The sequence below is a fragment of the Hippocampus comes genome, unplaced genomic scaffold, assembly GCF_001891065.2.
Source record: "Hippocampus comes isolate QL1 unplaced genomic scaffold, H_comes_QL1_v1.1 scaffold319, whole genome shotgun sequence".
NCBI classification, from domain to species: domain Eukaryota; kingdom Metazoa; phylum Chordata; class Actinopteri; order Syngnathiformes; family Syngnathidae; genus Hippocampus; species Hippocampus comes.
Genome location: NW_017806090.1, coordinates 1421481 through 1449105, shown reverse-complemented (window position 1 = coordinate 1449105; position 27625 = coordinate 1421481). Strand labels below are relative to the sequence as shown.

Sequence of the window (27625 nt, the reverse complement as noted above, 5' to 3'; positions counted from 1 at the left end):
TGCCAGCCAATCGCAGGGCACACAGAGACGAACAACCATCCGCGGTCACACTCACACCTCGGGACAATTTAGAGCGTTCAATCAGCCCTGCCATGCATGTGTTTGGAATGTGGGAGGAAACCGGAGTACCCGGAGAAAACCCACGCAGGCCCGGGGGAGAACATGCAAACTCCAAATAGGAACGCCAGTGCTGGAATCAAACCCTGCCCCTCTGCACTGTGAGGCTGACCTGCTAACCAGTCGTCCGCCGCGCAACAAGGTTTCATTTTTCAATAACAATCCCCCCACCGAGTTTCCCCGCGCCTGACTTGGAAGCTTGGCTGCGTCAATTTCAGACGACTCGGTAACGTAATCATGTCAAAGTCAAATGCTAAGCAGAGCTGCGGTGTTACCAAATAGTGACACATACTTGAATGTTCTGCGAAGGTGTCAAGGCGTGGTTTAGGGCAGTATTTGCGTTTGCCTCTGGTGTATACTGTATGCGCCACATGCACTGATCTGCTACACTAATTGACAAACCACTTTACCAATTGAACGAGTGAAAAGCAATAAAAATGATACATTGAGTTGGCTTGACTTCACACTCCGGGCGAGTTGTTGCCTCCCACCTCAATGGAAACCCTCAGCTCATCGCCAGTCGTCATGGTAACCGTATTCAGCATTCGCCTTGCAGTCGAGGGGGACAGGGATAGCAGAGTGGCCCCTCAAAACATGTTTAAATCTTTATCCTTTGTGTCTTTGACCAAAGAATGTCACAGACACCTGGGGACTCTCAAAAATTGTAGGGGGAAAAAAAGTACACCCGCAATTTGCCTTCTTTAAAGCAGTTATCGGACCACATGTCCCTTAGAGATACACATTGTATTATATCCTTTTTTTTTCTTTAAAATTGGAAACCACTTACAGGTGGCTGTGACATTCTTCGCTCAAACTACACCAGGGCTCAAGATTTATCGCCAACTTTTCAACCTATTTTGCTTTTTTTTTTTATCCTGACGGAAGTCCGCCTATTTTGAGATACTGCTGGGCCAATGACAAGTACGGTTTTCATTCCCATGACAACCGGGCTTGGAGCTCAGGGGGGGTATAACAAGGCGCATACGGCTTCCATTTGGCATAGCAGAAGCCACAGTGTAGGGAAAAATAACATGCGCCCGTAAAGGCAATAAAAGCGTATAAACTTGACCACAATAGCATTTCATCTCACAGAGGCAGCACTTCATCAACAAGCTGCAGAATTGCACTTTGTCAATTAGCATGCAAGCGCTCGGAGACGAAATTTATGGTTGGGGAAACAATGGCCTAAAATTGAACAAAGTAAAGTAAAAACTTTCTCATTTGGCATCAACGCCCAATAAATGATCGTTTTAGGGTTTCTGAATAATAGTAGAAGTTGAAATAAAACCTTTGACACCTTCAGCCTGGCCCGCACACGTGCGTACACGTCACGGCCAACACGACACAAGAAAAATGTCAAGCATGTGGCGACGTCGTGTCGAGAAGGATTTGGTGATGAATGGCGCTTGAATCCATTTGTTCTCCTCTGAACGTCTTCTCCCCCCTTCATAGGAGGCCTCAAAGACTGTGCAGCCTCAGCTCCTGGGCCGCATCATCGCCTCCTTCGACCCCTTCCACGCGCCGGAGCGCAGCCAGGGCTACTTCCTGGCGCTTGGCCTCTGCCTGCTCTTCACTGCACGTTTCCTGCTTCTGCAGCCGGCCATCTTTGGCCTGCATCACCTGGGCATGCAGATTCGCATCGCCCTCTTCAGCCTCATCTACAAGAAGGTGAGGCCGGCGTGCTTGGTCGGAGGTCCTTTGACAAGGGTGTCTCCTAATTTGAACCTTTTTGTCGCGTTTTATTTTGTGCAGACACTGAAGTTGTCTAGTCGGGTCTTGGATAAAATTAGCACAAGTCAGCTTGTGAGTCTGATGTCGGCCCACCTCAACAAGTTGGACGAGGTGAGCACACCGCTGTGAAGACACAAAGCATCAATGCACACTTAATGACTTTTAATGGGAATATGATATGCTACACATCCCAAAAGTTGTGGAGGGGAGATTTTGTTGTTGTTTTTTTTTTTGGGGCGCATGGTGGACCAAACCAGTATTGAAGGAGTTCAGTTTGTTAGGCTTCGCAAAAAAGTTACGAAGGAGGGTTCGGGTGGGCGACTCTTGGCATGGGTCCGTCAGTGCGCTGCAGACGTTTGATAATAAACAAGCACAATGGCACAGCTATTGTGCGTCAAAGATGTCAAAGCCCACATCTGCCGATGATGCGACAACATAGCTGCAGGGTTGAAGGCAGAGATGTCTCGGCCACACGTTGAATGTGGAAGCACCCTGATACTCGCTGCCATACAATTAGCACCTGCCTACAATGTGGCATTTTGAGGGATTTTGTGTGTGTGGGGTGGGGTGGGGGTTACAAACCTGGTCATGCTCCTATGGGAAAGACCAGGGTTATTTTTAATTTTTCACACCAATGCTGCACTTGGGACTTCGAGGAAGGTTCGGGTTCATGAATTTCTTTGTATGTTTGCTTGTTTGACTCTTACACAGTCGACTGTACAGATACTGAAAATGATACTGGTACTGATACTGACAATAATGACTGAAACACCAAATGCCAAAGTATTCATTTTTTTCAGAACATTTGTCATTGATTTATGTTTTGACCCTGCATAGACTTTTTTTTTTCATATTTATGATTTTTTTTTTTTTTATGATGTGGGTTCTCATCAAATATCTACCTTGACAGAATATCAAATCATCACGAATGCATTTCAGCTTCAAAACTCCGCAAAGTGAAATTGCCAATTTGTTTCTCAATATATGATACATATTTGAGGATAATTCCTGAAAAACGTGTCGTGTGCATTACATAGTACTGAATTGTGGATATAGCATTCAGTCAGCTGTTTTGCATCACTTGAGTTCATCAACCATTTTTGCCATTGAATAGAAGATGATTTTTAAAGAATGAATTCATTTCATAAATGACATCATTGATGTGTGTGTGTGTGTGTGTGTGTGTGTGTGTGTGTGTGTGTGTGTGTGTGTGTGTGTGTGTGTGTGTGTGTGTGTAGACTTGTACCGGCAAAGTGTGTGTGTGTGTGTGTGTGTGTGTGTGTGTGTGTGTGTGTGTGTGTGTGTGTGTTTGTAGAGCCTTGGCCTGGCGCACTTTGTGTGGATCACGCCCCTGCAGTGCATCCTGTGCGTGGGTTTGATCTGGGAACTGATCGAGGTGAACGGCTTCTGCGCTCTGGCAGCTCTCACGCTGCTCGGCATCGTCCAGGCCTGCCTCGCGCAGAAGATGGGACCTCACCGGTGGGACAAAACAACACCGCAGGATCACATTGCACAAGTCGTCTTTGTATTGGTTCCTGTTTTTATTGCACTCCCGGTGAAGATAGGATGTCCACTTAGGACATCCTATCTTGTCCATCTCTCTTTTACTTGTTCTGAAATGGAAAACGTTTATTTATTTTTTTTTTTTATTGAGCGTTTGTTATGCATTCCACTTGTTTTAACGGCATGTTTAGTCCGAGTTTGGCGAGCCTACCATGCGCCAGGAGGCCATCGCGGACTGTACATATTTTCTCCCGCTGACTGACACTCAAAAATCGGCCTGTTGTTCGATTTGAATTGGATGATCGAGCGGGTGCCGATGCAACGTCCAGCTCCACACAAAGCAACCCTCTGCCTTCCACCGTGGCGGTTTTGGTTGAGCAAACAGCTCGTGTGACGCTTTTTTTTCCAGTATAAAGAAATGCTACACACACAATAAATATCAGGAACACTTCCTTTGAACTACTGGACCGTATTGTATCGGCCTGTTGTTCGATTTGAATTGGATGATCGAGTGGGTGCCGTTGGAACGTCCGGCTGCACACAAAGCAACACTCTGCCTTCCACCGTGGCAGTTTTGGTTGAGCAGACAGCTCGTGTGACGCCTTTTTTTTTTCCAGTATAAAGAAATGCTACACGCACAATAAATATCATGAACACTTCCTTTGAACTATTGGACCGTATTGCCGTTTTGCGATCCTGCCTGTCACGATTCCTGTTTATGTGTGTGCGCTCGATTTGTTTGAAAGGGTGAAGCGAGCGGGGATGACCAACCGTCGTCTGGCGCTCACTTCGGAGATCGTGGAGAACATCCACTCAGTGAAGGCGTACGGCTGGGAGGAGGTGATGGAGACCATCATCAAGAATATCCGACAGTAAGCAAGCAAACCACAGATGCATAAAGATTTCATTTGTTCCAAGTTACTCCTCACACACCTGACAGCATTAATAATAGGTGGAGTTTACTTTTCTATTTTTTGCATGTGCTGTCATATTTTCATTTGGTTATGGCAAGTTTTATATTATACTACACCTTCTATACTAAAAATCGTATTGTATTTAATTTTGTTTTATTTTATTTCAAATGTAAAACAAAAAACACAAAGCATGAAAAAAAATAACTTTCGCTGACTCGACACTGTAAAAAATGATCACGTTTGATTGGCAATTTCTGGAGGCGGCGTTGTCTAGCGATGTAAATATAAGTAATACATTTTAAAAGCTGATTATATCAAAATGTAAAATCGCCTCCAGTGTGCATCAGTCGTCTTAAATGATCACGATGGCCTCATCGCTCAACCAATTACAATCACGAGATGAAAACTCGACACGATTATGTTTATGACACCATCATTTGCATCGTGTCATATAATCTGAAATGCGCAAGACCAAGCACATTTTATTTTATTGTATTTATTTTATTGTAATATATTTTGAATGGAATACATTTTTTTTAATGACAAAAACAACAAGACCATTCCACGCTGTAAAAAAAAACAATGTATGTGATTTCGCCTAGCAAAACTCATGATCACAAAAGTTTCTCCAAGAATTTCCTCTTGCCTGCATCGATTGTCCTAAACCACAGGTGTCAAAGTCAAGGCCCGGGGGCCACATCTGGCCCGCCATATCATTTTATGTGGCCCGCGAAAGCAAATCAAGCATGTCAAGTTCCATGACGCTTGCTAAAGTCTGAACCAAAATTTCTAATTGTCATATGTAATCCACAATAACGGTTGTTATTCTTGACTTCTGATTTTAAAACTAGTTATTCATCAATTTGTTGTGCGCTGTATATGTATATGTAATATGTGGACGTGCATTTAGATGGTTTCCCAAAATTCATAACGGCCCTCCAAGGAAAACCGTAACTACAACGTGGCCCGCGACAAAAATAATTTCGACACCCCTGTCCTAAACCATCAACACAAGATGTCAACTGAAGTATTCTAACAATGCCGCAGCGGTAATTAGCATCATGTAAAATGTGACTTATTTTATTCATAATGAACCATTTTACTGACAAGGAAGATCGGCTCGCTGCGCTACTTCTACAGTGCCGCCTACTTCTTCTCCGCCATCCTGGTGATCGTGTCCGCCATCGTGCCGCACGCACTGGGCAAAGGCATCATCCTGCGCCGCATCTTCACCACGGCGTCCTACTGCATGGTGCTGCGCATGACGCTCACTCGCCAGCTGCCCGGCTCCATCCAGATGTGGTACGACACGCTGGCGCTGGTCAACAAGCTCGAGGTGGGCTCGCCCTCGCGCTTGTCCGGATGGAAGTGATCCCTTGTTAAAAAAAGAAGACGAAAAATGGTGTACTCATTTGTGCGTGTATGTTTTTTTTTTTTTTTGGTTGGGGGGGGGGCTGGCTGATTTAGGATTTCTTGATGAAGGAGGAGTACCGCGTTCTGGAGTACAACCTGACCACCACTGAGCTCGAGCTCATCAATGTCTCTGCTTCCTGGGACGAGGTGAGACAGCTGCCCCCGTCATCCTATTCTGAAAAGAATAAACAAACATTTCTCTGGGAAAAAAAAAAGCCCCCCCGCCCCCCACAAATGATAGACCCATTGATGCCTCAAGTCATTTTTATTGCCTCCCTTAGATAAAAAAAATATAAAAATCAAGACTTCCTGCAAATAATAATATAATGAACACCTTCCTCCTAAATCCCTCATATAATACAAACGTAACACAAAATCACTCCACAAAAAAATAAATAAATAAGACAGACACATCCCTCAAATAATAATACAAAAAAACATCCTCAAATATTACAGAAATGTAAACGCCTCCCTTAGAAAAAAAAAAAATGAAACACCTGCGTGTGCACCTTTTCCCAAGCAGAAAAAAAGCTGGCAATCCGTTTTCACAGAAGCTGCTGATTATAAATGTAAATGCTGAACCCATTTGAACTCTGTCGCAAACCAAAACAGCAGCACACAAAAAAAACCCCCCCACAACCACGAGGAGAACAGCCCGACTTCACACAGTATGGCCGGAGCCCATATTCGAATCCAGAGCCTCATAACTGTGAAGCGCAAACCACTGTCGCGCCACGCCGCCGGGCCAAATTGTTTTCTCGAGCAAAGTCGTGTTTTGTGTGTGGCTGTGTAGGGCATCGTCGAGCTCTTCGAGAAGATCAAGCAGGAGAGCAAAGCGAGCGGCCATGCCAACGGCGGCCTCTTCTTCACCAACCTCTATGTGACGCCGGTTCTGAAGAACATCAGCCTGTACCTGGAGAAGGGAAAGATGTTGGCCGTAGCTGGATCGACAGGCTCCGGAAAGGTCAGCCTTCACGCCTGAGCTGCGTTTCTTAACCGTTGTCACCTTGGGGCCTGCATTTTTTTTTGTTTTTGGGTGGGGGGATCAGATCCGATTTCAGCCTCTGTCTTGCAATGTCGAACATAATCGACCTACATCGGGATCGCGACCCATTTTGCAAAATGACGGCTTCAGAGGACCACTCTGCTCCTTCCCACAGAGTTCACTCCTCATGTTGATCCTGGGAGAACTCATGCCATCCGAGGGTAAAATCCGGCACAGCGGCCGCGTGTCCTTCTCCTCGCAGACCTCGTGGATCATGCCGGGCACCATCCGCGACAACATCCTGTTTGGCCTCACCTACGACGAGTACCGATACACCTCCGTCATCAAAGCCTGCCAGCTGGAGGAGGTGCGTACGTTTCGATCACCTGAGACGAACAGGAAGGGGTTGATCAGATCTGGAAGAAAAGCGCAAAACTGTGCGGAAGGGGTGTGAGCTTTGACATGTTGCCTTCTGTGTTTAAAGGCAAAGGTGCGTAAATTCCATTTTGCAGGATCTCTGCGTAAAAGAGGGTCTTATTGCCCCCCAAGTGGCATTGACCCAACAATTATTCATCTTTGGAGGAACTAACAGAACCATAACAGAGGCGGTACATTCTACATGTTTCTGTCGGAGCCTCCGGAAGGCTTAAAAAATATTCTGCTCTCCCCAGACCGCATTTACACACATCATATGATCACGCGCACAATCACACACAGACACACACAGACACACACACACACACTCTCATTAGCCCGATTGTTGAGTGAAGACCCCTCGGTGGAATAAGGGCCACTCTGTTACCACGGAAACGTGCAGCTCTGTCACTGCGATGTAATGTGAGCTGGTTGCTCCTCCATAATGGACAGGACAACGCCGGGGAGACACAAACCAGCAGTGTCCGCCGGAGTCACTTCGATGAGGTTGTCCATAAAAACGGCTTATTCATCAATGCGTGACAGTCCGGAAATCAATTTGCAATTATTGGAGTGGTAGTCGTGTTGTCGTGATAGGACAAACATACACACACACACACACACACAAACCGCATTCAAATATAGATGTACTCTACAATTGTCTGTCAAAAAAAATGGACAGCCAGAGGAGCAGATGCAATCGAATTCTCTAAATGATTCATTTTTCTGCCTGAACATACTTTGTAAAATGCCTGGCGAACAACCTTTTTAGGAGTTTTTAATCTCATTGATTTAGTTTTTTTTTTTTTTTTTTTTTTTGTATGAGCCTATTAAATCCGCATTTTGGATATTTGTTTTGGCCGCGTGCAGAGAAGATCAGCGTTTCACGGCGGCGCTGAGTGCACTTTCAGGTGTTTTGCTCCCAAACATGTGCTGTTGCCACAGCAAACAAGCACAGTGTGCACTGTCCACACGGCTTGGCAACCACCGGCGGCCATCTTGTTCCCTCTGGCGTGGCGCTCACATGATAACGAAAAGAAAACAAGACACAACGCACGTGACGGCCAGCCGACATCACCCCGATGATGTTTTCAAAGAACTCAACTTTTGAGCTTTCAATATCTTCCACATTATTCATGTTAGCCACCTGCTTATTATTCGGCCCCCAAAAGCAGCAGACAGACCCCCGTGGGTGGTCTCCGAAAGCCATCCTCTCTGCACAGCTGCTTTATGTTGCTTGTTTATTATACGAGACCAGTGATATCGAGCTGTTTAACTCGCCGTTACCTGTGGTTCCTCATGCGGTGACGTCAGGAGGGCGAAAGTCCCGCATCGCAAGAGGTAGGAAGTTTCAGCCGTGATCGCAACTTTTACGTCATCATCCGTACGTTATCGGTGATGTCGACACCACTTGTGCCCATCCCGGCGGTGTTTCCTGGTGATCTTTTGTGGGCTCGTGATCATGAATACTAGCTGGTAGAAATTGAAAACGATATTTTAAAAACATCCATCTATCCATTTTTGGATCCGTTTATTCCCACAACCCTGAACCGGTTGTCAGCCAATCGCAGGGCACACAGTCATCAGTGCAGACCATTTGGAGTGATCAATTAACCAACTGTGCATGTTTTTAGAATGTGGGAGGACACTGAAATACCCGGATAAAACCGACACAGGCATGGGGAGAATATGCAAAATCCACACCGGAAGGCTGGAGCCAGACTCCACCTCTGCACTGTGATGCGGACATTCTAACCAGTCAACCCCTAATAAAAAGTACAATTCATAAAATCATGCCAATAGAGAAAGCGATATCTTTCTTTCTTTTTTTTTTTTTTTTTTTTTAAACATTCGTTACATGCCAATCTGACAAGAGGGTAAAATACGACAGCAAGAAGCCTGATCAGAGTTGGATTAAGTAGCCACTGATTGTACTCAAGTCGGAGTGCTGCTGCTTTAGAATAATGTGGCTCAAGTAAAGACAGAAAGTAGACCCCTTTTTTTTTCTTTTTTTCTTTTTTAACTTGGGCTTGAGATAATTTTGCTCAGACCTCAAATTTTGGCTCGCAACACAAAGCAAAAAAATTAAAAATTGGCCATGTAACTTGGAAAAAATCATACTTGGGGGACTTGGAACTAAAGCTTCCACTGTATAGTCTCTACATGTAAAAAAAAAAAAAATCGGTACAGACATGTGACACAACTCACACCCCACGAAAATCAGGACAATGTGGAATCCAACAGGGAGACTGCCCTGCATGTACCCAGCTAGCATTCATGTTTTGCACACTGCCCTTTGTGTATTATTTTAATTTTTTTTTTGAAAGAAGCCCCTCCAGACACTTTGGGAATTTTACTTGGTGTCATCCCACATTGTTGTGCTTTTCTTTTTCCATAAACACTGCTTCATACATAGCGTTTGATGCTCCCACGCACGCAAGTGTTGTTTTCATTCCGGCGCTATCGCAACGCACTGATTGGCCGAACAAAGTATCACACAAAAAGTCAAACACTCCGTTCTCTGTTGCCGAGCACGACGATGTGATGATTTTCACTATCAAATGATGTGCTGTGCCCGCCGTAGGACTTTGCCTTGTTGCCTGACAAGGACAAGACGCTGCTCGGCGAAGGAGGCGTGACGCTCAGCGGCGGTCAGAGGGCCCGTCTGGGCTTGGCCAGGTACTTCCCATTTCGTACTCACTTCCCGTTCGTCGTTCTTCGTGCAAGGGTGGATTTCAGTACATGAGAGAAAGTCGTTCATTTATTCCAGTTGTTGAATACAAACGATGAGCTCGGGTGTTATACGGGTTCCTTAAATTCACTTGTTTGATGGTATGTGCCCTGACATTGGCTGCTAAAAGTTCTCCAACAATGACGGCAAAATTCACAACAGGTGCTGTCTCTATGTGGCAGATTTGTACCCATTGTGGATGAGTCTGGAACATATCCGCCGTGATAAATGGGCGGGTTGGCGGCAGAGGGCTTCACTTACAGGAAACGTGTTTGCCGAAAGTGTTTTACGGTCTCCACTCTGCTGCTCTCTGAAGTCTAATTAGGATTTTATGGACGCCGGCTAACGTGTGTGTATGCGTATGTGCCTTGTGTCTGTTCGTGTGTGTGTGTGTGTGTGTGTGTGTGGGTGTGTGTGTGTGGATTACAACACTCACGTTGTCATACATTATTTATGGCCTTTATTTGCTGCGTAAAGTGTCCTCCCTGGCCTCGGTTTAAAGCCACGTCACTGACGATGATATTCATTGACTCCAGCAAACCTGTCATTTTATTCACCGTTTTCTCGCATGACAAATAACCACTTGTGTGTCTTTGTGTGCGTGTGTGTGGCTGCAGGGCGGTGTACAAAGATGCAGACCTGTACCTGCTGGACGCGCCTTTCACACACTTGGATATTGTGACTGAGAAAGAGATTTTTGAGAAGTATTACAAATCAATTCGTGACAAATTCCTACTCATAAAATGATCCGAAAAATAATAAGATGTGCCTCAAATCATTAGATGAAAATAACGTGTTCTTGATAAAATACTGATATTAAAAGCACAGACAGGAGTTAATTGGCGATACACATTTTCTCGTCTGGGGATAAGACGTTGTTGTACATTTTCTAGTCAAGATAAATGTCATCTTTAGAAGTCGAACACCGCATACTTGCCGTTCAGCACTCATGGATACTAATATTCGCAGATTTTTTTTTTTTTGGCAAGATTTAAAAAATATTTTGCTTTATTTTTTGTGGGGTTTTTTTTCCTTTCTCAATGGTATCCCTATTTTTCATGGTAAATGTATATCGAATGTTGATCAGATTATTCGGAAGAATTGTTGGCTTTGTAAAAACAAAAAGAAAAAAATTCTTACTCCTATCCATTTTACACCAACAAGTGTCGTGGATCAGCCACTTTTTTTGCCTTGACTTGCTTGGAAAAACTCAACCTGGCTTAAATCACAACAAGTAGCAGTTTGGCAGAAACGTTTGGAAAAAAGTACAATTTTGTAGAGTTCTATTTTCCTTATTTAAAAAAAATTACAGATTTTTTGCTTTTTTGGGAGGTCCGGTATCTGGAACGGATTAATGGCATTTCCATTCATTTCAATTAGGGAAGATGATTTGAGATACAAAGTGTTTTTCGCTCCGCGCATGTTCACCAATTAAACTTCTATATCAAGACAGCACTGTACAGTACGTCACATCAAGTGCTCATGTAAGCATATGTTGTCCAGGTGCGTCTGCAATCTGATGTCCTCCAAGACTCGCATCGTGGTGACCAGCAAGCTGGAGCACTTGAAGCGCGCCGACCAGATCTTGCTCCTGCACAACGGCGACTGCTACTTCTACGGCAGCTTTTCGGAGCTCCAAGCTCAGCGGCCCGACTTCAGCTCGCTGCTGCTGGGCATGGAGGCGTACGACAACGTCAACGCCGAGCGCCGCGGCTCCATCCTCACCGAGACCCTACGCAGGGTCTCCGTGGACGAGAGCGCCGGCTTCCGAGGCCCCGAGCCCAGGCGGCATTCTTTCCGCCACCCGCCGCCCCCTCCGATCATCACCGGGCCCCAAGGCGGTTGCGACGGCTACCCAGAAAAGCGCAAGCAGTCGCTCATCCTCAACCCTCTGGCTGCCGCCCGCAAGTTCTCCTTCATCGGTCAGCAGAACGCCACCGGGGCGCCGCCCGCATCCATGGAAGACACCGTGCGGGAGCTCTCCGAAAGGAAGTTCTCCATGGTGCCTGAAGACGACCAGGTCGAGGAGGTTCTCCCTCGGGGGAACTTGTACCACCATGGCCTGCCCCACCTGAGCGGGCAGCGCCGGCAGTCCGTGCTGGCGTTCATCACCGCCACGCAAGGCCACGAGCGGCACGAGCAGATGCAGACGTCCTTCCGGAAGAAGGTCTCGATCGCGCCGTCCCACTGCGACCTGCCGTCCGACATGGACATCTATTCCCGACGCCTGTCCAAGGACAGCGTCTACGACATAAGCGAGGAGGTGGACGAAGAAGACATGGAGGTAAGACCTTGGGTGGTGCCTCTACTTACAAACACGTCTTCATATGAAATTTTCAAGTTACGAAAAGCCTCAACAGGAAAATATTGCCTCTTGTTACGAAAGAAATTTAAAGACAAGAAAGGTAAAAATGCAGTATGGGCTGCGACTCGCAGCTCCGAGTTTCCTGAACGCAACATCTTTCTCGCTGCTCTGCCATTGGCTATTACAGAGCATCATCCTGGCATCCCATTGGCTAAGAGGGACCTCGACCATATTTGTCTCTGTGTGTGGATCGATAGATAGATAGATATGTGTTTATGCAGCGTCCACGTCACTTGCCCCTCGGGCCATGAGGCGTTTCGAATGTGAATCCCCCAGAAGAAAGTGTTCACCAGTCGGGCGATCGCTCACTATGCCGATGTTTGCCTTGGACATTTTCGAAGGATTGTTAAAAGCCGACCAAAGCTGACGTCCTTGGATCAGTTCGTTATAAAACGTCTGGCAGAAACTTCTTCTGAGGGAGAACATGAACTAAAGAGGGCAAAAGATGATGAGGACGCAGTTAAAAGTTAAATGACCATCATTTTTATTCTTGACTCTATTCTTTGTTTTTTACATTATGCACAACTCTCATTTATTGTGCAATAATCTAACTGTAACATGTATTCGTTAAACATTCTGAAACATTTGCTTTCAGAAACATTCATGTCAGAATTTTGGGGGGGCTTGGAACGGATTAGGGCATTTACATGGAAAACGCGTCTCTACTTACAAATTTTTTTAGTTCAGAAATTTCTTCCAGAACCAATTAATTTCGTAAGTAGAGTTACCACTGTATCGTTAGAGTCGTGGCTGACTTGAAGCGAATCACGGCTGACTTTGGGCAAGCGGCGTGGTACATCCTGGACTGGTCACTGTCCAGTCACATGGCACAGATGGTCAAAGAAGCATTTATACTCACATTCACATCCAACTTGTTGTAGAAAGCCAGCACACCTCGCGACACCGGCATTCGGATGCATCTCTCTCTCTCGCTCACTTGCCTCTCTGTGTGACTGGCTTATGGGTGCGGTGTTCCCACAGCAATGCTTTGCGGACGAGCGCGAGAACGCCTTTGAGACAACGTCGTGGAGCACCTACCTGCGCTACGTCACCACCAACAGGAGCTTAGTCTACGTCCTCATTTTCATCTTCTTGGTCTTTGTTATTGAGGTAATCACATGCGTGATCCAATCGACACATTCTTCTTGAAGCATTTATAAAAATCAAACATTTCTCACCCTGTTTCCTGACTTCAGGTTGCGGGTTCGGTCATCGGCATCTATCTCATTACCGAGTAAGTGTCACCTTCTTCAAAACACCACAACAGTGTGTACCATAGCAGTGATAATTTTACCGTTTGAGCCCTGCGAGTCCCAGGGACTCGCTGATCAGAAAAGTATGAGTCCCATTATGCATCCAGAGAGTCCCAAATTTCGAATTCTGAAATGGTCTACTTATTCATTTGCATATGAGAATAACATAAACAACAACAATATACAGTGATCATCGGTTTATTTCTTATAAACAAATGCTGCAAAAATAATTCAGGCATACAAGATTTGCTGAGAAATAGGTTCTCGTTTCATCCCATGGTTCGGTCTTTGAGTTCATAAATTCTCCTCTCTTTACTCTGCTTCCAACGATGCAAGGCTTTCTCAAAGTCAACTTATTATCACAAAAAACTATCCAACTTTAGCTGCTTCCTCTGTGATATCTCCGCAATAAACTTTCGCAACACTTGTTTTAACGTTACACGACTTGGCAATCGTCTGCTTTCCACGAGGTGAAGGCCGATCTCTCCAATCTCGTCTCGCGAGTACAGAAACCTCGTCACGCGCGATTACTTAACGCAAGATCAAAACAACAATGGCGACGATTGTCAAACTGCGATCGTTGCTGGAAAAAAAGATTTACCGCAGTTTTTTTTTTTTTTGACTGAGAACTGGAGCAAACGCCACAAGTTGTCTTTTCCTCTGCCATCAGCACAATCTGGAGGGACGGCGCCAACCCGTCCTCTCCCAACTACATCGACGAGCAGCACCCCAACACCTCGTCGCCACCCACCCACCTGGCCGTCATCGTGACGCCCACCAGCGCCTACTACATCATCTACATCTACGTGGCCACTTCGGAGAGCGTGCTGGCGCTGGGCTTCTTCCGAGGGCTGCCGCTGGTGCACACGCTGCTCACCGTCTCCAAGAGGCTCCACGATCAGATGCTCAGCTCCGTGCTGCGCGCTCCCATGGCGCTGCTCAACACCATGAAGACAGGTTAGTGACGGCGAGCTCGACATCCTCTGCCCGGATGCCGATCATCCCTTTTGTTCCGTGCCAGGCCGCATCATGAACAGATTCACCAAGGACATGGCCACCATCGACGATATGCTGCCTCTGGTGCTCTTCGATCTCATTCAGGTAACATATAAGAAGTGGAGCATATACGGTGTGGCATCAACAAAAATGCAGTTTTAAAGGCATTGTGTTTATAAATGCGTCACAAAAATTCACTCTCAACTTATATTTTTCCCCACCCTGGCCCTAGCTGTCAGTGATCGTCTTGGGCGCCATCTTCACCGTCTCCATCATACGTCCGTACATCTTCATCGCCGCCATCCCACTGGCTGTCGTCTTTGTCATCCTCAGGAAGTACTTCCTCAGGACGGGGCAGCAACTCAAGCTGCTGGAGGCTGAAGGTGAAGACGGCGATTTGCTATGATAGCAACAAACAAAACCTTTTTGGGTCCTTGTTGACCTAAAATAACAGATTAAGAGGACTGTGATGCCTTGCTGAAGGGAAAGGAGAGCCACGGGTGCCGATGCACTTTTGAGCTGTTTATTGAACTCTGGCAGAAGAGAAAAACTCATCAACACAATGAGCACGATCACGCCGCTGTCGGCCACAGCTCGAAGCCTCGACACTCACACGCATCACAAACCACCCCGCCTGGCCACGCCTCTTAAAGGCACACGCATGTACAGAAACGCAACAATTCCCACTCAATCTATTCCCGTGATAAGCGGGGGTTTGCTGTATAAGAACGCGATTGTATTTGGGTCAGTCAAGCAGCGAGCAGGGGAAATGCTGTTGGGCTTGTCTGCTGGCCCAACGTGTTTGGTTGATACGACGAAGGAGAAAAACATGAGGGAGGGAGAGCAGAGATGAGCGGAGGGGAAACGATGGAAGAGGAAATCATCCAGGGCACTACGTCACGGCACAATAACATTGATGGGCGGTGACACAACACTCCCTGACGCCAGTTCACGTCCAAACCAGGTCTGACGTATTTGTGATGAGCGTTCGTTTTGGCACTTTAGCATTCATCCCCTGCCGGTGCTTGTTTTAACGGAATTGTTGCGCTAATATTAGTTTCAATGTGAAGCTTTCATCGTCCTGGTTTGCGTTTGGATGCTTTCATCGAAGTCCTGTGATGAATCTGCATCTGCAGATGGCCAGAAGAGTCGCCGGTTTGGGTTAGAATTGTGGGTTGGGGTCAGGATTCGGGATGTGAGGTTTGAATCGAGGCTTTAGGTTTCGGATTAGGGGATAGGATTGAAATTGGGTTTTTGGGGTTTGGATTTGGATCAGTGTGTGACACGAGGCTTCGCACTGACCCACTTCCAAGACTGCATTGTCGGGGGGATACATTTTGTGGGTTCCTCCCTGAACGCAAGACGAAAGTGAAGCTGACCTGAGAAACAGGCTGGTCCTGCTGGAGTGAGGAGTGCCACTGAAACAGAAACGAGTGACATCAAAGTATATAGATTTTTTTTTTTTAAAGGAGTCTGGCACAGCGCACAATAACTTTGTGTCGATGGCAGTCCAAATCAGAGGTGGGTAATTAATAACAGAGGAGTGTGGCGCTGACTGCTTATAGTGCTGCGGAGGATGAGAAAATGGGTCAGTGCTGCTGACACAGATACCGCCTGGTGCTTGTTGGACTTCCAACTTATCTGCCACAAGAGTTTTGAAGAGCTGACAGTCTGATGAGGAGGCACCGGGCTGGCCCGGGTTGGGATGGAGTGGGATTTCCTTCATCCCCATCCTGGTACCGGCAGCAGCGTACTCGCCCAGAAGAACATCAATCACTCATGTCTCCTCCCACTCCCTCCATGTTAGTTAACTCATTCTTTGCTGGGATTGTGTTCCTACCCCCTGCTGTTTATAGTTTTAGCAAGATTAGCTAGCAGTTTCAAAATTGTAGTCACGAATAGTCAAAGTCCTTTTTATTTTTTTTTTTCTTCCTGGATTTCGTGCCCCGGCAGCTCGCAGTACAATCTTCTCGCACGTCATCATCTCGCTGAAGGGCCTGTGGACCATCCGGGCGTTCGGCCGTCAGACGTACTTCGAGATGCTCTTCCACAAGGCGCTCAACACCCACACGGCCACCTGGTTCCACTACCTGGCCACGCTACGCTGGTTCCTATTCCGCTGCGATGTCATCTTTGTGCTCTTCTTCACCGCCGCTGCCTTCATCGCCGTGGGCACCAACCGTGAGTACATACGGTACTACTAAAGTGGGGGTACGCACTAAATGATAACACCACGGGATAATCACTCACCACAACCCACACCTCAGGTTGGTCACACTCGATATAACCCACACCACAGGATAATCCCTCTCAATGCAAACCACACCAGAGAATAATCACTCTTAACGCCACAATGTCATCACTCACCCCCACACCACCGGATAATCACTCTTCACTCCATACCACAGGATGATCACCCTCAAGGGAACCCACACCACAGGCTTATGACACACCCCACAACATGGAATGATCACCTGACACACCCCGCACCACCGGATAATCAGCCTACATGATAATCACTCTGAATTTTAAGATCATTTCCCCAACACCATTTGATGATCATTCACTGCACATGGTAGGACAATAACTCTGAACACGCCACATGATCAAGAGAACAACTCTTAACATCATATAAGTAACCCATTGACTCGCAACACACCACAGGATAATCCAGTGTCTAACACCCAACACCACGGCATGTTCACTCTCAATTCACTCAGGATCATACTTCCAGATGATCGTCGGGCCTTTAGCAGACTTTGTAGGCCCGATGATCAGTATGTATGTTCCCTGCTTTGTCTTCCTCTGATGCCGTACGGTGGCACGAGCACAATAAGAGACTTCTTGTTACATAAGGACCTTTTCTTTTTTTTTTTTTTTTTTTTTTTTTTTTTGTATTGGAGCTCATCAGATTCCGTGAACTTCCGTAGCTTCTCTGCTGGGATGAATAAAGCCTCTCCGAATCATTTGTGAACAATGGGGGCAACAATGTGTGGGTCTGTGAACATCGATAATACCGATGATGTTTTTGAATGTCCTCACCGAATCTTTCCACAGGGCGTGATGACTCTTATTTGGGTCTTATCTGAACTCTGCAGTGTGTCCACCGCCGCAGTTCAATTGGATTCAATGTCGGAGCACAGGAAATGTGTGCGCGCTTGTGTGTGTGTGTGTGTGTGTGTGTGTGTGTGTGTGTGTGTGTGCGTGTGCTTGAGAGCATGAGTGTTGAACACAAACGCTTCAAGAGACTTGGATTTGGTCAATGTACCCGAAAGAACAGTTTAAAGGCCCGTTAATAGTGTCCAAGGGGGCCACGCCTTTCTTACCGTATGTGTGTGTTTGTGTGTGCGCGCGCGCGTGCGTGCGTGTGTGTTTCCATAGAGGATAAGCCGGGTGAGATCGGCATCATCGTGGCGCTGGCCATGCTCATCCTGGGAACGTTCCAGTGGGCCGTCATCACCAGCATCACCGTGGACAGCCTGGTATGCCCTCACGCACACGCGCGATGACATCATCACTGTCCGGCGAACAATGCAGAGTCGGTAGCGAGAAGAGTCAGGAAGTACGAGTCGATGGCAAGGGCAGGCGGCAAAAATAGTCCGAAAAGGGAAGGCAGCAAGAGTTTGCGTAGCCTCGGTTGTCGGTAAAATGAGTCAGCGGGAGATATTTGTGAAAATTGCAAAAGGAGGCGGCAAAATGAGCAAGATAAAAAAAAAGCGGAGCACAGATGTCTCACAGCAGCAGGAACGGTCGTCAGCAGTAGTCGGCGGCTTCGTTTTGATTTGCTCGTAATCGTACTCCACCTGCTCCTCAGATGCGCTCGGTCGATCGAGTGTTCAAGTTCATCGACCTGCCGTCGGAGGAAGTTTCGGCGGGCCGGGGAGGCAAGACGGGAAGCGACCTGGTCATCGACAACCCGCACGCTCAGGACTATTGGCCCAACCGAGGACAAATGGACGTGAAGGGCCTCACCGTCAAGTACACGGAGGCCGGACGGGCGATCCTCAGCGACGTCAGCTTCTCGGTGGACGGCGGACACAGCGTCAGTTTGGATTTGATCATGACTCGCGATGGAGAAAAAAAAAAAAAAAAACACGTACACTGCCGGGAAGCCGTATTTGTATCTTACGAATCGCAAATGGTCTGATGTTCAGTCATCGTAACGGGGTCGGTGCTCTCCTCCAGGTGGGTCTGCTCGGTCGTACCGGCTCAGGAAAAAGCACCTTGCTGTCGGCTCTTCTGCGTCTGGCATCCACCGACGGCGAAATCTCCGTTGACGGCATCTCCTGGAACTCCGTGTCACTTCACACCTGGAGGAAGGCCTTTGGCGTTGTGCCGCAGGTACCCGGAGTACGCGCGGTCGTGGATTCGAAGCGCCGGCAGCGAGGATGAGGCAGAAAGCATAAGAGGGCAAGACCTCGCCAGGATTGCGAGTTGTCAAGGGTAGGCAGTAAGCAGGAGGGAGGCGGGACTTGTCGGCAAGACCGGTCATCAAACACAGGCATTGATTGTAGGCAGCATTACAAGTGGTAGTCAGCGATTGCGCGTGTAGGCAGCAGAGTAGCAAAAAAACAAAAAAATGGTCTGAACCGGCATTTTTTAAATGTAAAAGCTGCGCATGCATCGAATCAAACCGAACCGAATTGTTCCACTTTGAACTATATTGAGATGCGTGTCAAATCGTCTTTATTGGAGCGATGGCAAGACTAGTCTTCCGTATTTTCCGCACTAAACGGCACACCTAAAAGATTTCTGTTTTTCTTAAAAGCTCACAGCGCGCCTTAAAAGCCAGTGCGCCTCGTGTATGGTCATTACGGTAATATTTCGACCCCAAAATGGCTCCTTCCTCGAGACACGCTGACAACGCAGAGTTTAAACTGAAGGCGATCGGTTTTGCAGTTGAACACGGAAATAGAGCAGCGGCAAGAGAGTTCAACGTTTACGAGTCTATGTTAGAACTTGCTGTTGGTTAAGTGAACTGTGTCGCTGCTTTATTGAATACGTTTTACTGACATCTGATCGTTCTGTTTGTGTTTCCTTGAGCGTAGCTCCATCTAGTGGATGCATTGTAGATTGCATCTTACAATGCGGTGCGCCCAATCTATGAAAAAAATTACAAAATAGGCCATTCATTGAAGGTGCGCCTTTTAGTGTGGAAAATACGGTACTAGTTATCTATGTTACTGTTGTCATTTAACTACTGGACTAGTTAACTACTAAATTAGGCGGGCAAGAGAACCCACCAATAGCACCCATAGCAAGGGCAGCAGCTTGAATCGTTTAGTAGACTAGTAAAGGAAGGCAGCCAATTGTAGATAGCAAATGTAGTAGGCAGGAAAACTAGTTAGCCAAGACTTGGCATCAAATGTGAGCAGCTCTACGTCGATTGTGAGACGAGGCAGCAAAGCGAGTTGTCAAGGGTAGTCGGCAAAAATGGATCGTGAGAATATTAATCAAAGCTAGGCAGCTAATAGTCGATGGCAAGTGGAGGCAGGAAGAGTAGTCAGAATGGTTAGTTAGCAAGACTAGTCATCAGATGGCGGCAGGTCGAAGTACATAGCACGGCTAGAAAGCAATACTAGATTTGTGATGATGTTTATGCCCTTCCGATGTTTGTCATCTCCAGAAAGTTTTCATCCTAACCGGAACTTTTCGGATGAACTTGGATCCTCACGGCCGCTACAGTGACGACGAGCTATGGCGGGTGGCCGATGAGGTACTCGTACACGCGTGACAGCCGTCTCGAGGTCACCTGAGCACCAGCTTAGCGTCTTGGTGGGCGGGGCGGGTGATTATCAGGTGGGCCTGAAATCGGTGATCGAGCAGTTCCCCGACAAGTTGGACTTCCAGCTGGAGGACGGCGGCAACGTGCTGAGCAACGGACACAAGCAGCTGATGTGTCTGGCTCGCTCCATCCTTAGCAAGGCGCGCATCCTGCTGCTGGACGAACCCTCGTCGTACCTCGACCCCATGTAAGTCCCCCCGCTCCACAACCGGCAGCTCAGGTTATAGTCGGAACATGACTCTTGACAGAAAGTAGTAGTCATGTTTTGTTTTGGTGTGTTCTCAGAACGCTGCAGGTGCTTCGCAAGACGCTGAAGCAGTCGTTCTCCGACTGCACCGTCATTCTCTCCGAGCACCGACTCGAACCTCTGCTCGAGTGTCAGTCCTTCCTGGTGAGAGACGATCCCCTCAATCAGCACTTGTGTTTTTGGGAGGCATTGCCAAAAGTATATTTTTGACCAATTTTTGACATATTTGAGAACAACAAGTGCATTCTTCAAGGGTCGGAGACTTATTGTCGTTGAGAACAAAGGAGGTTATATTTCTGAGAAAAAAATTTTGTATTTAGATGGATGGATAGAAATCTAATCTTTTGACCACCCCCCCAAAAAAAATTGTGCTTTGGTGAACCAAAGCACAATTTTTTTTTTTTTTTTTTTTACAAAAGTCGTATCATATACTTGATATCTAAAAAGTCTTATTTATAAAGAACCACATTTTTTTGCATGGTGTCAGATGATGTCGGGCAGCTCGATCAAGACGTACGAGAACCTCCACAAGCTGCTGAACGAGACGAGCCAGCTGAAGCAAGCCATGAGCCCTTCGGACCGCCTGCGCCTGGGCCCCACGCTGCACCGGCTCAACTCCACCAAGAGGGCGGCGCCGCCTTGCGCCAACATCGCCTCGCTGCCCGAGGAAGCCGAGGATGACGCGCTCGACACACGACTCTAGCGCGCTCACTAGCCACGCAAAAACATCCCGTTTGATGGGGAAATAAAAAGCCCCACTTTGAAGCACTTTAGAGACACGCTGAGGTACTCGCTCCAACTTAATGAACAACCAGAGCACAAGTTGCCAGTAATTCATTCAAAGTCGCAATAATCTTTTTTTTTAGTTGTGTCGTTTTGTTTTTTTCTAGAAGTCAGGTACCTGGGTGCACAACTGGGATTATGATTTTTTTTTGTTTGTTTTTTTTTTGTTTTTTTCATAGGGAAAAAAACAAGTGTTCTAGAAATGCCTATGCCCCATCAAATATATTTACAATAAAACATTTTGACATTTGTTGGTCGGCTTCTGTTTGCACATGACCACGCACAGGTTGGGGAACCTGTTGATCGCTGGTATCGGACTGAGACCTCAGAACTATCATAATATAGCGTTTGAAAACATTCGGTTCTGCTTGTCAAGTAGTGTGTGCCTTTATGGATCAGCAGGATACACACACACACACACACACACACACACACACACACACACACACACACACACGCACGCACGCACACGCACGCACGCACACACGCACGCACACACAGATATTCACCTGCGTGGAAAGGGCGTCCCTTTTCCTTCCACTAGAGGGCAGCGTTGCTGTCTCGATCAAACAGGTTTTTGTTTCAAAATTGTAAATTGAAAAACGGAAAACGAGTATTTAGCTGATCTCTTATGTTTATGTCGCACAGAGGACGTTTTTCTCTTAAGCAGAAGAACAATGCGTTTGTCCCAAAGATAAACACACGTACCTGCTAATCCACAAACAGAATCAGAATTGAATATTTACAAACCATGATTTTTCTTTCATAATAAACTGTTCTCAAATAAGCAAAATACACACACACACACACAATTATATATGAATGTATGAATATCTTTTATCAATATATAATTGTAATGCTCAAAACATTACAAATCCAATATCAAAAGAAAAAAATGTGTTTCCATAATTTCCAGTTATTAAATAAAACATGCTGAACATTTGGCTCAATACATTAAAATACAAATGATATACTGTACATACATTTTATTTAATTGTATTTGACTTGAAAATGATGAATAGATGGCCGGATAAATTACTCAATCACGGGATCAGGAGTGAAATTAAATCGTCACAGACTCTGAGCTATTGCCCCATCCCAGAACAGATTGCAATGTTCTCGTTATTGCTTCATGTAACTTCCGAGAACGGGGCGATGGAATTGGGACTTTTGTTCTCCTGTTGGTTTGTATTGTGAAACTACAGGCAGGCGGTCAGCCAAAGCAAGCATCAATGTCCTCTTCACAAGACTTCCAGCAAAAGGCGGGGTGTACCCTGAATTGGTCTTCAGGCATTTTTAGAACATGGGTGAAGACAGACGGACGCGGAACAGGATTATAATAGGGTAGTTTGGGGGTTTTTCATTATGCTTAGTTTTTATTTCATTTTGACTTTTGTTTTCTAAATTCAGTTAGTTTAAATAACATTTCAGAGCAGGTTAGTTTTTATTAGTTTTTTTTTTTTCATGCAAAGTTTTTCTTTGCTTGAGTAATAATGTGAGGTTTACATATACTGTATATATGTATATATATACAGTATATATATATACATATATACAGTATATATGTGTGTATATATATATATATATATATATATATATATATATACATATACACACACACACACCCTGTATTTCACAGGACATTTTGTATGTTGCTGCAGTTGGAATATCTTACTATTTTTTAATCATTTTTTTACAAACCATCTTTCCTTGGCTTATGAGTAATCAGTGCCAAATCGGACCACAAAAATAAATTGTCACTCGGGGGCGATTTTTGAATATTTTAATATATTTGTGCTTGAAAGACAACTTTTTAAAAACTGCGAACAGCCATTGAAACGGACTACGGTCTTTCCTGTACATATGTACTATTCATATATATTTATATATTTCTTCATAGATTTATAAACAGCAAAGAAATCTTGGTTGACAAGTAACGCATACACAGTGATTGATGAGAGAAAAGAAAGCTTGTCGTAGTAGTAGTATGGCTTACAGTACACGTCTAGTACTCACTTTCAAACTTTACAAACACTTTTTTTTCTTTTTAAGTAGACTGTACAAAAGTCATCGTCGCGAAGACGCGCTAACACTAAAACTCTTATTTACAATGTAAAACCCTGATTCATGTCCAAGCCACGGTGCAAACGAACATCAAAAACACTCAAATGAAAAACATTTTTTTGAAAAATTTGATTACTCTGTACGATGAGGCCGAGCGACCATCAATCGCAGAATTGCTTCTAGAACAAAAAGTTGTGGTCCCCAAAGTACACACGAGGAAGTGCGACGCGAACAGAGTTCAAAAGTGGTCGGCCAAGAGGGAGGGAGCGAGGGAGGGAGGGAGGGGAGCCTGTATGCACATCGTCATGTAATACTGATACAGCACTTCCTGTCGATAGCATCAAATGCACATTTTTAGGAACCTACAGTCTTGTTTTTATCAAATACCAATCTATAGGAGTGTTTTATTTCGCCAAGCTAAAAACATTTTAATTTCACAGATTTACTGTGTTGACTTCAGCCTGGTACACACAAGAGCATGACTATTTTTGTTTGAGGAAAAAAAAAAAAAGCCTTTTGTTTTGATCAAACCAAAAATACGTTTTTTGAGAGTCAAATTTGGAGGGGTTTTTTTTCTTTTATAGACTTCCGAGAAAAAAAAAGCCTGACATTTTTTTCAAGAAAAAAAGTTGCATGCAAAACTATTTTGTTTGAGAACATCCCAGAAGTCAGTTCTTTTAATGACTTTTGTCGAGGGAACAGTATAGGTCAAGCAAAAAAAAAAAAAAAAAAAAATCTGATCTTGAGCAAGTATTACATGCTAAAAATAAAGTCCAAAGTGAAAATATTTTGGGAACGTTTAATTTTTAATGAAAAAAGTTTTGTATTGAGTTGGGTGGGCATTTAAAAAAAAAAAAAAAATGGACGAAGTGGTGATAATGATTTCGATGTGAATGTGTGTACCAGGCCTAATTCCAATGATACTAACCATAAAATACTTTCGCAACATATCCGATGAGATTTATTAAGATGTTGTACTCATGTTACACATAAACTTACCAAAATAAGACGATCATTTGTCATTTCCTCTCGTGTGTAACTCTTGTAATTGTTTTCTTCAGATGAGGCAAGGGAAGAGATTTGGACAGGCGTGATTGGCCTTTCCTTTGTTGGGCGGGGCAGTGAGTGTGGGCGTGTCTGTTTATTTGTGATTGTGTTGTTGTAGGAGCCAAACGTGCTCCTGTGATTGCTTGTTGACATTGCTACTGCTGCTGTTTGCTTTGCTGCTGTTTCCTTTGTTGTTGTTGTTGTTGTTGTTGTTGTTTGCCGAAGCAATTCGAAGCGGCTGCTGCTGCCCCCTGCTGGGCACGGGCAGCTGGGATTTGGTTCGTGGGCTCGAGCGGCGTTGGCTGATCGCATGAGCGAGCGGTGACTGCAGGAGACAGAAAACACTCACATTTTGGCTCACAACACGAAGAAAAAAAAACAAAAACAAAAAAAAGACTTCAAACTCAAAGTCGGTGTGCTTGTAAATCAAGGTATCACATTACTTAAATTAAAAAAAAAGACCCAATGGCTATAAAAATCTAGAAAAGTAGATATTTCACAATCCACTCATTTATTGTGACGAACAAAATTGCAATTTCAAGTTGTCATTTTACATTTTCAAACCCAAAAGTAATATTTTTGCACATTTTACTGACTCTCTCTCTCTCTCTGATGAAAGCATCTTTTTTGAAAGTTAGATGTAAAAGTTAAAATTAGAGCCTATATTTCAAACAAAAAACATTTTCGAGGGGAATTTATTTATTTTTTTTACAGAAAAAAGTTGCCTATTGTTTTAATATATACTTAAGAAAACTATTTACATTTTTTGAGGAAAGTGAGGAACTTTTTGAAGGACTACAGGACATAGCGTCTCCACTGAGTTCCGCAGTAACTCACCTTCAGCAATAGGGGGCGCTCTCAATTTAATGTGTCCTTCTACCCTCATTAATGAACATCATTTTGTCATTTCCATTGATGACTTTCTTAGAGTCGGAGAGTTTGGTACCCACCGTTGGGTTGCTTTTCGCATGTTAATGTGCGCCCCCCTCCACACCCCCGTTTGCGTTCTTACCGGCTGAGCTGATTGGTCCACGGCTACTTCCTGCTCTGGTGTGGAGGGCGGAGCTCCGGAGGGACTTCTGCTGGCGAGCAGAAGGACGTCGTCGTCTTTGGATGCCCATGTCTAGAAATGGCAAAAGAGCAAGAAGTCAGGATCAGATTATTTACCCAAGACGATGACGTACATACCAAAAAAAATTACACTCCCCAACAACTGAATTTAAGAAAGGTGTTCTTGTAAAAGTATGTTTTGTTCTCTGTTAAAATATTTTTTTACTCAACATTTCCTCTCAAAAGCAAAACAAAACACACATTCTACAAAACAGATTCATGTTCTTTCTTGTATGTACTTTTTTGTTGAAAAATAGTTTTGTTTTTTTTAAACAAGATGACTAAAAACAAAATTAAAGAGTAAAACTACTATTCTATTCCTCAACTTGACATTATTCTCCCCTTTTTTTTTTTAAACTTAAGAAATGTCCTGTCTGAAGTCACCACAAAAAATGTCTCAGTCGCCCTCTGGTGGCCGCAATGATCATCTAATGACGTCATGCGAGGACTGCAGCTTGTACCAGTCTGATGTCTGGTTCCGACTTGCTGGAGCACAGCGACTGAAGCTCTTGGATCAGGTCCGTCTCGTCGTCCGAGAACATGGACAAACCCGACACCTCCCTGAGCAGAACACACGCGCAACCGTCAACGCACTCCTGCGGTAATAAACAATACTGAAAGAGAGTGGAGATTCTTTCCAAGCACTCGCAGTATTACCAACTGTTCGTGCGAGTAAGCGATATTAGTACTTCAATATGTCATGCCAGTGAGTACAAACCTGTGGATTTTGCCATTTGCAGCGCAGCTAACATCATTTGTGGATACGGAGCCTGGAAACACAACCAATCGATTACTAATGCCTTCCGACACAACGATTAAAAGTCGAATGAAATGATTGGTGGAGGACTGAAGGTACAGATCATGTTGTCATAATCATTATTGGACAGTCTTCATCCAAGATGACGAGTGAATGATGATTCGTTTGGCTAAAGTTTTGATATAACATGACCGACAGCTGAACGACGTCCGGACGATGACCTTACCGTGTCTAAAGGAGCCGCCGGCCCAGCTGGAGACGAGACTTCCTTTCTTTCGAGGGCTGGTATTGGATCGCCTCAGCTTGTCTCGACACTTCCTGCCGCCGCTGCCGCAGCCGCTTCCTTTCATGGAGCCAATGGAGGTCAGCGGAATGGCTCCGCCCCTGAACGCAACTTCTGAAAAGATTTTTTTTTTGGTTTTGTTTTTTTCCATTTTGAAAGAAATAAGAACAACAATAATAAATAAATAAGGTCTGACCATGGCGAGGCAGCGGACAGCCCCGCAGGACGGCTTTGTTGACCAGGATGCTGAGGGCGGCCTTCAGTACCGCCTGCTGGCCGTCACTCAGAACGACGTTGCTCGGCGACGAGAAGGAGGAGGAGGAGCGCCTGGCTGTTACCCGGGAGACGATTGCCGCCTCGACGCGAGGAACCACCACTGAGCTCCACAGCCGAGACAACCACCTGAACATAGCCGACAATCGCTAGTGCCCTTTGGTGTGTGTGTGTGTGTGTGTGTGTGTGTGTGTGTTTAAATAAGCCTCTGGTAACTTTTAATGCTTTCTAATGACGCGCAGAAATCCTGTTTTGTGGCAGGTGTCGCGGCATACCTGACGATGGCGTGCACGTCGTCAGTGTGGACGGGGCAGGCCAGGAAGTGTCTGGGTCCCATCAAGGCCTCGTGCGTGCCCAAATGCGCCAGGCAGGCGTTGAGCTGCTGCCACACTTGAGCCACCCACAGCACCGCCTTCTCCGTGGCGCCGTCACGGCACCACACCACACGTCCTGTCTGGAGGTGATAGGCACAACTATTGGCTGTCGTGTCTTGTTTATGGAGACGATGTGTTGCGTTTACATTAGTTCCCAAGTGTGCAATGTGGATGCAATCCAGGTCGCGGGATCGGAGGTTTGACCTGGTGCAGCAGCTTCCTGCGCAGGCATCTGGCCAGCAGGCCATTCAGTGGCTCCTGGTCCCAGCGCAGACGCAGCCAGCGGAAGTGTTGCTGGAGGCGGAGCTCAGAGCCGTGGAGGCGGGGCTTTGACAGGGAGCCAATCAGGAAGCTGCGCTGGCAGAAGTGATGCGGAACTGAAGAGGAAATGATTGCGTGTGTTGTCACTCACGCATCTTTCTCTGACATGAAAAGCAATGTTATCGCATATGTTATTTTTAATAAGATCCACATGCATTA

The 27625-nt window shown here is 45.6% G+C and overlaps 2 protein-coding genes across 3 annotated transcripts in view; one reads left to right on the top strand and one right to left on the bottom strand.

Moving 5' to 3' along the window:
• Positions 1 to 612: 612 nt before the first annotated feature.
• On the top strand, positions 613 to 21417 carry cftr (CF transmembrane conductance regulator). Its single transcript, XM_019894729.1, is given in 25 exon segments — positions 613 to 645; positions 1570 to 1785; positions 1870 to 1959; positions 3164 to 3327; positions 4098 to 4222; positions 5354 to 5601; positions 5733 to 5825; positions 6472 to 6642; positions 6839 to 7030; positions 9662 to 9756; positions 10426 to 10512; positions 11312 to 12092; positions 13155 to 13283; positions 13370 to 13407; positions 14097 to 14383; positions 14448 to 14527; positions 14655 to 14805; positions 16376 to 16603; positions 17804 to 17904; positions 18237 to 18464; positions 18608 to 18763; positions 20049 to 20138; positions 20222 to 20394; positions 20493 to 20598; positions 20942 to 21417. Coding segments are annotated over 25 exon segments (4278 nt in total). The 3' UTR covers positions 21158 to 21417.
• Positions 21418 to 24236: 2819 nt separating this feature from the next.
• Positions 24237 to 27625, bottom strand: part of cttnbp2 (cortactin binding protein 2) — a 34227-nt gene continuing 30838 nt past the window's right edge. Inside the window, exons 16-23 of one of the 2 annotated variants that reach the window (XM_019894812.1) lie at positions 27350 to 27522; positions 27047 to 27225; positions 26695 to 26900; positions 26442 to 26609; positions 26177 to 26228; positions 25920 to 26019; positions 25361 to 25471; positions 24237 to 24673 (exon numbers count right to left, since the gene is read on the bottom strand). In XM_019894812.1, the coding sequence (XP_019750371.1) occupies positions 24443 to 24673; positions 25361 to 25471; positions 25920 to 26019; positions 26177 to 26228; positions 26442 to 26609; positions 26695 to 26900; positions 27047 to 27225; positions 27350 to 27522 (1220 nt within the window). In that variant the 3' untranslated portion in view covers positions 24237 to 24442. Of the gene's footprint in view, positions 24674 to 25360; positions 25472 to 25919; positions 26020 to 26176; positions 26229 to 26441; positions 26613 to 26694; positions 26901 to 27046; positions 27226 to 27349; positions 27523 to 27625 lie in introns of both variants that reach the window. The other variant, XM_019894811.1, reaches the window with a different exon arrangement.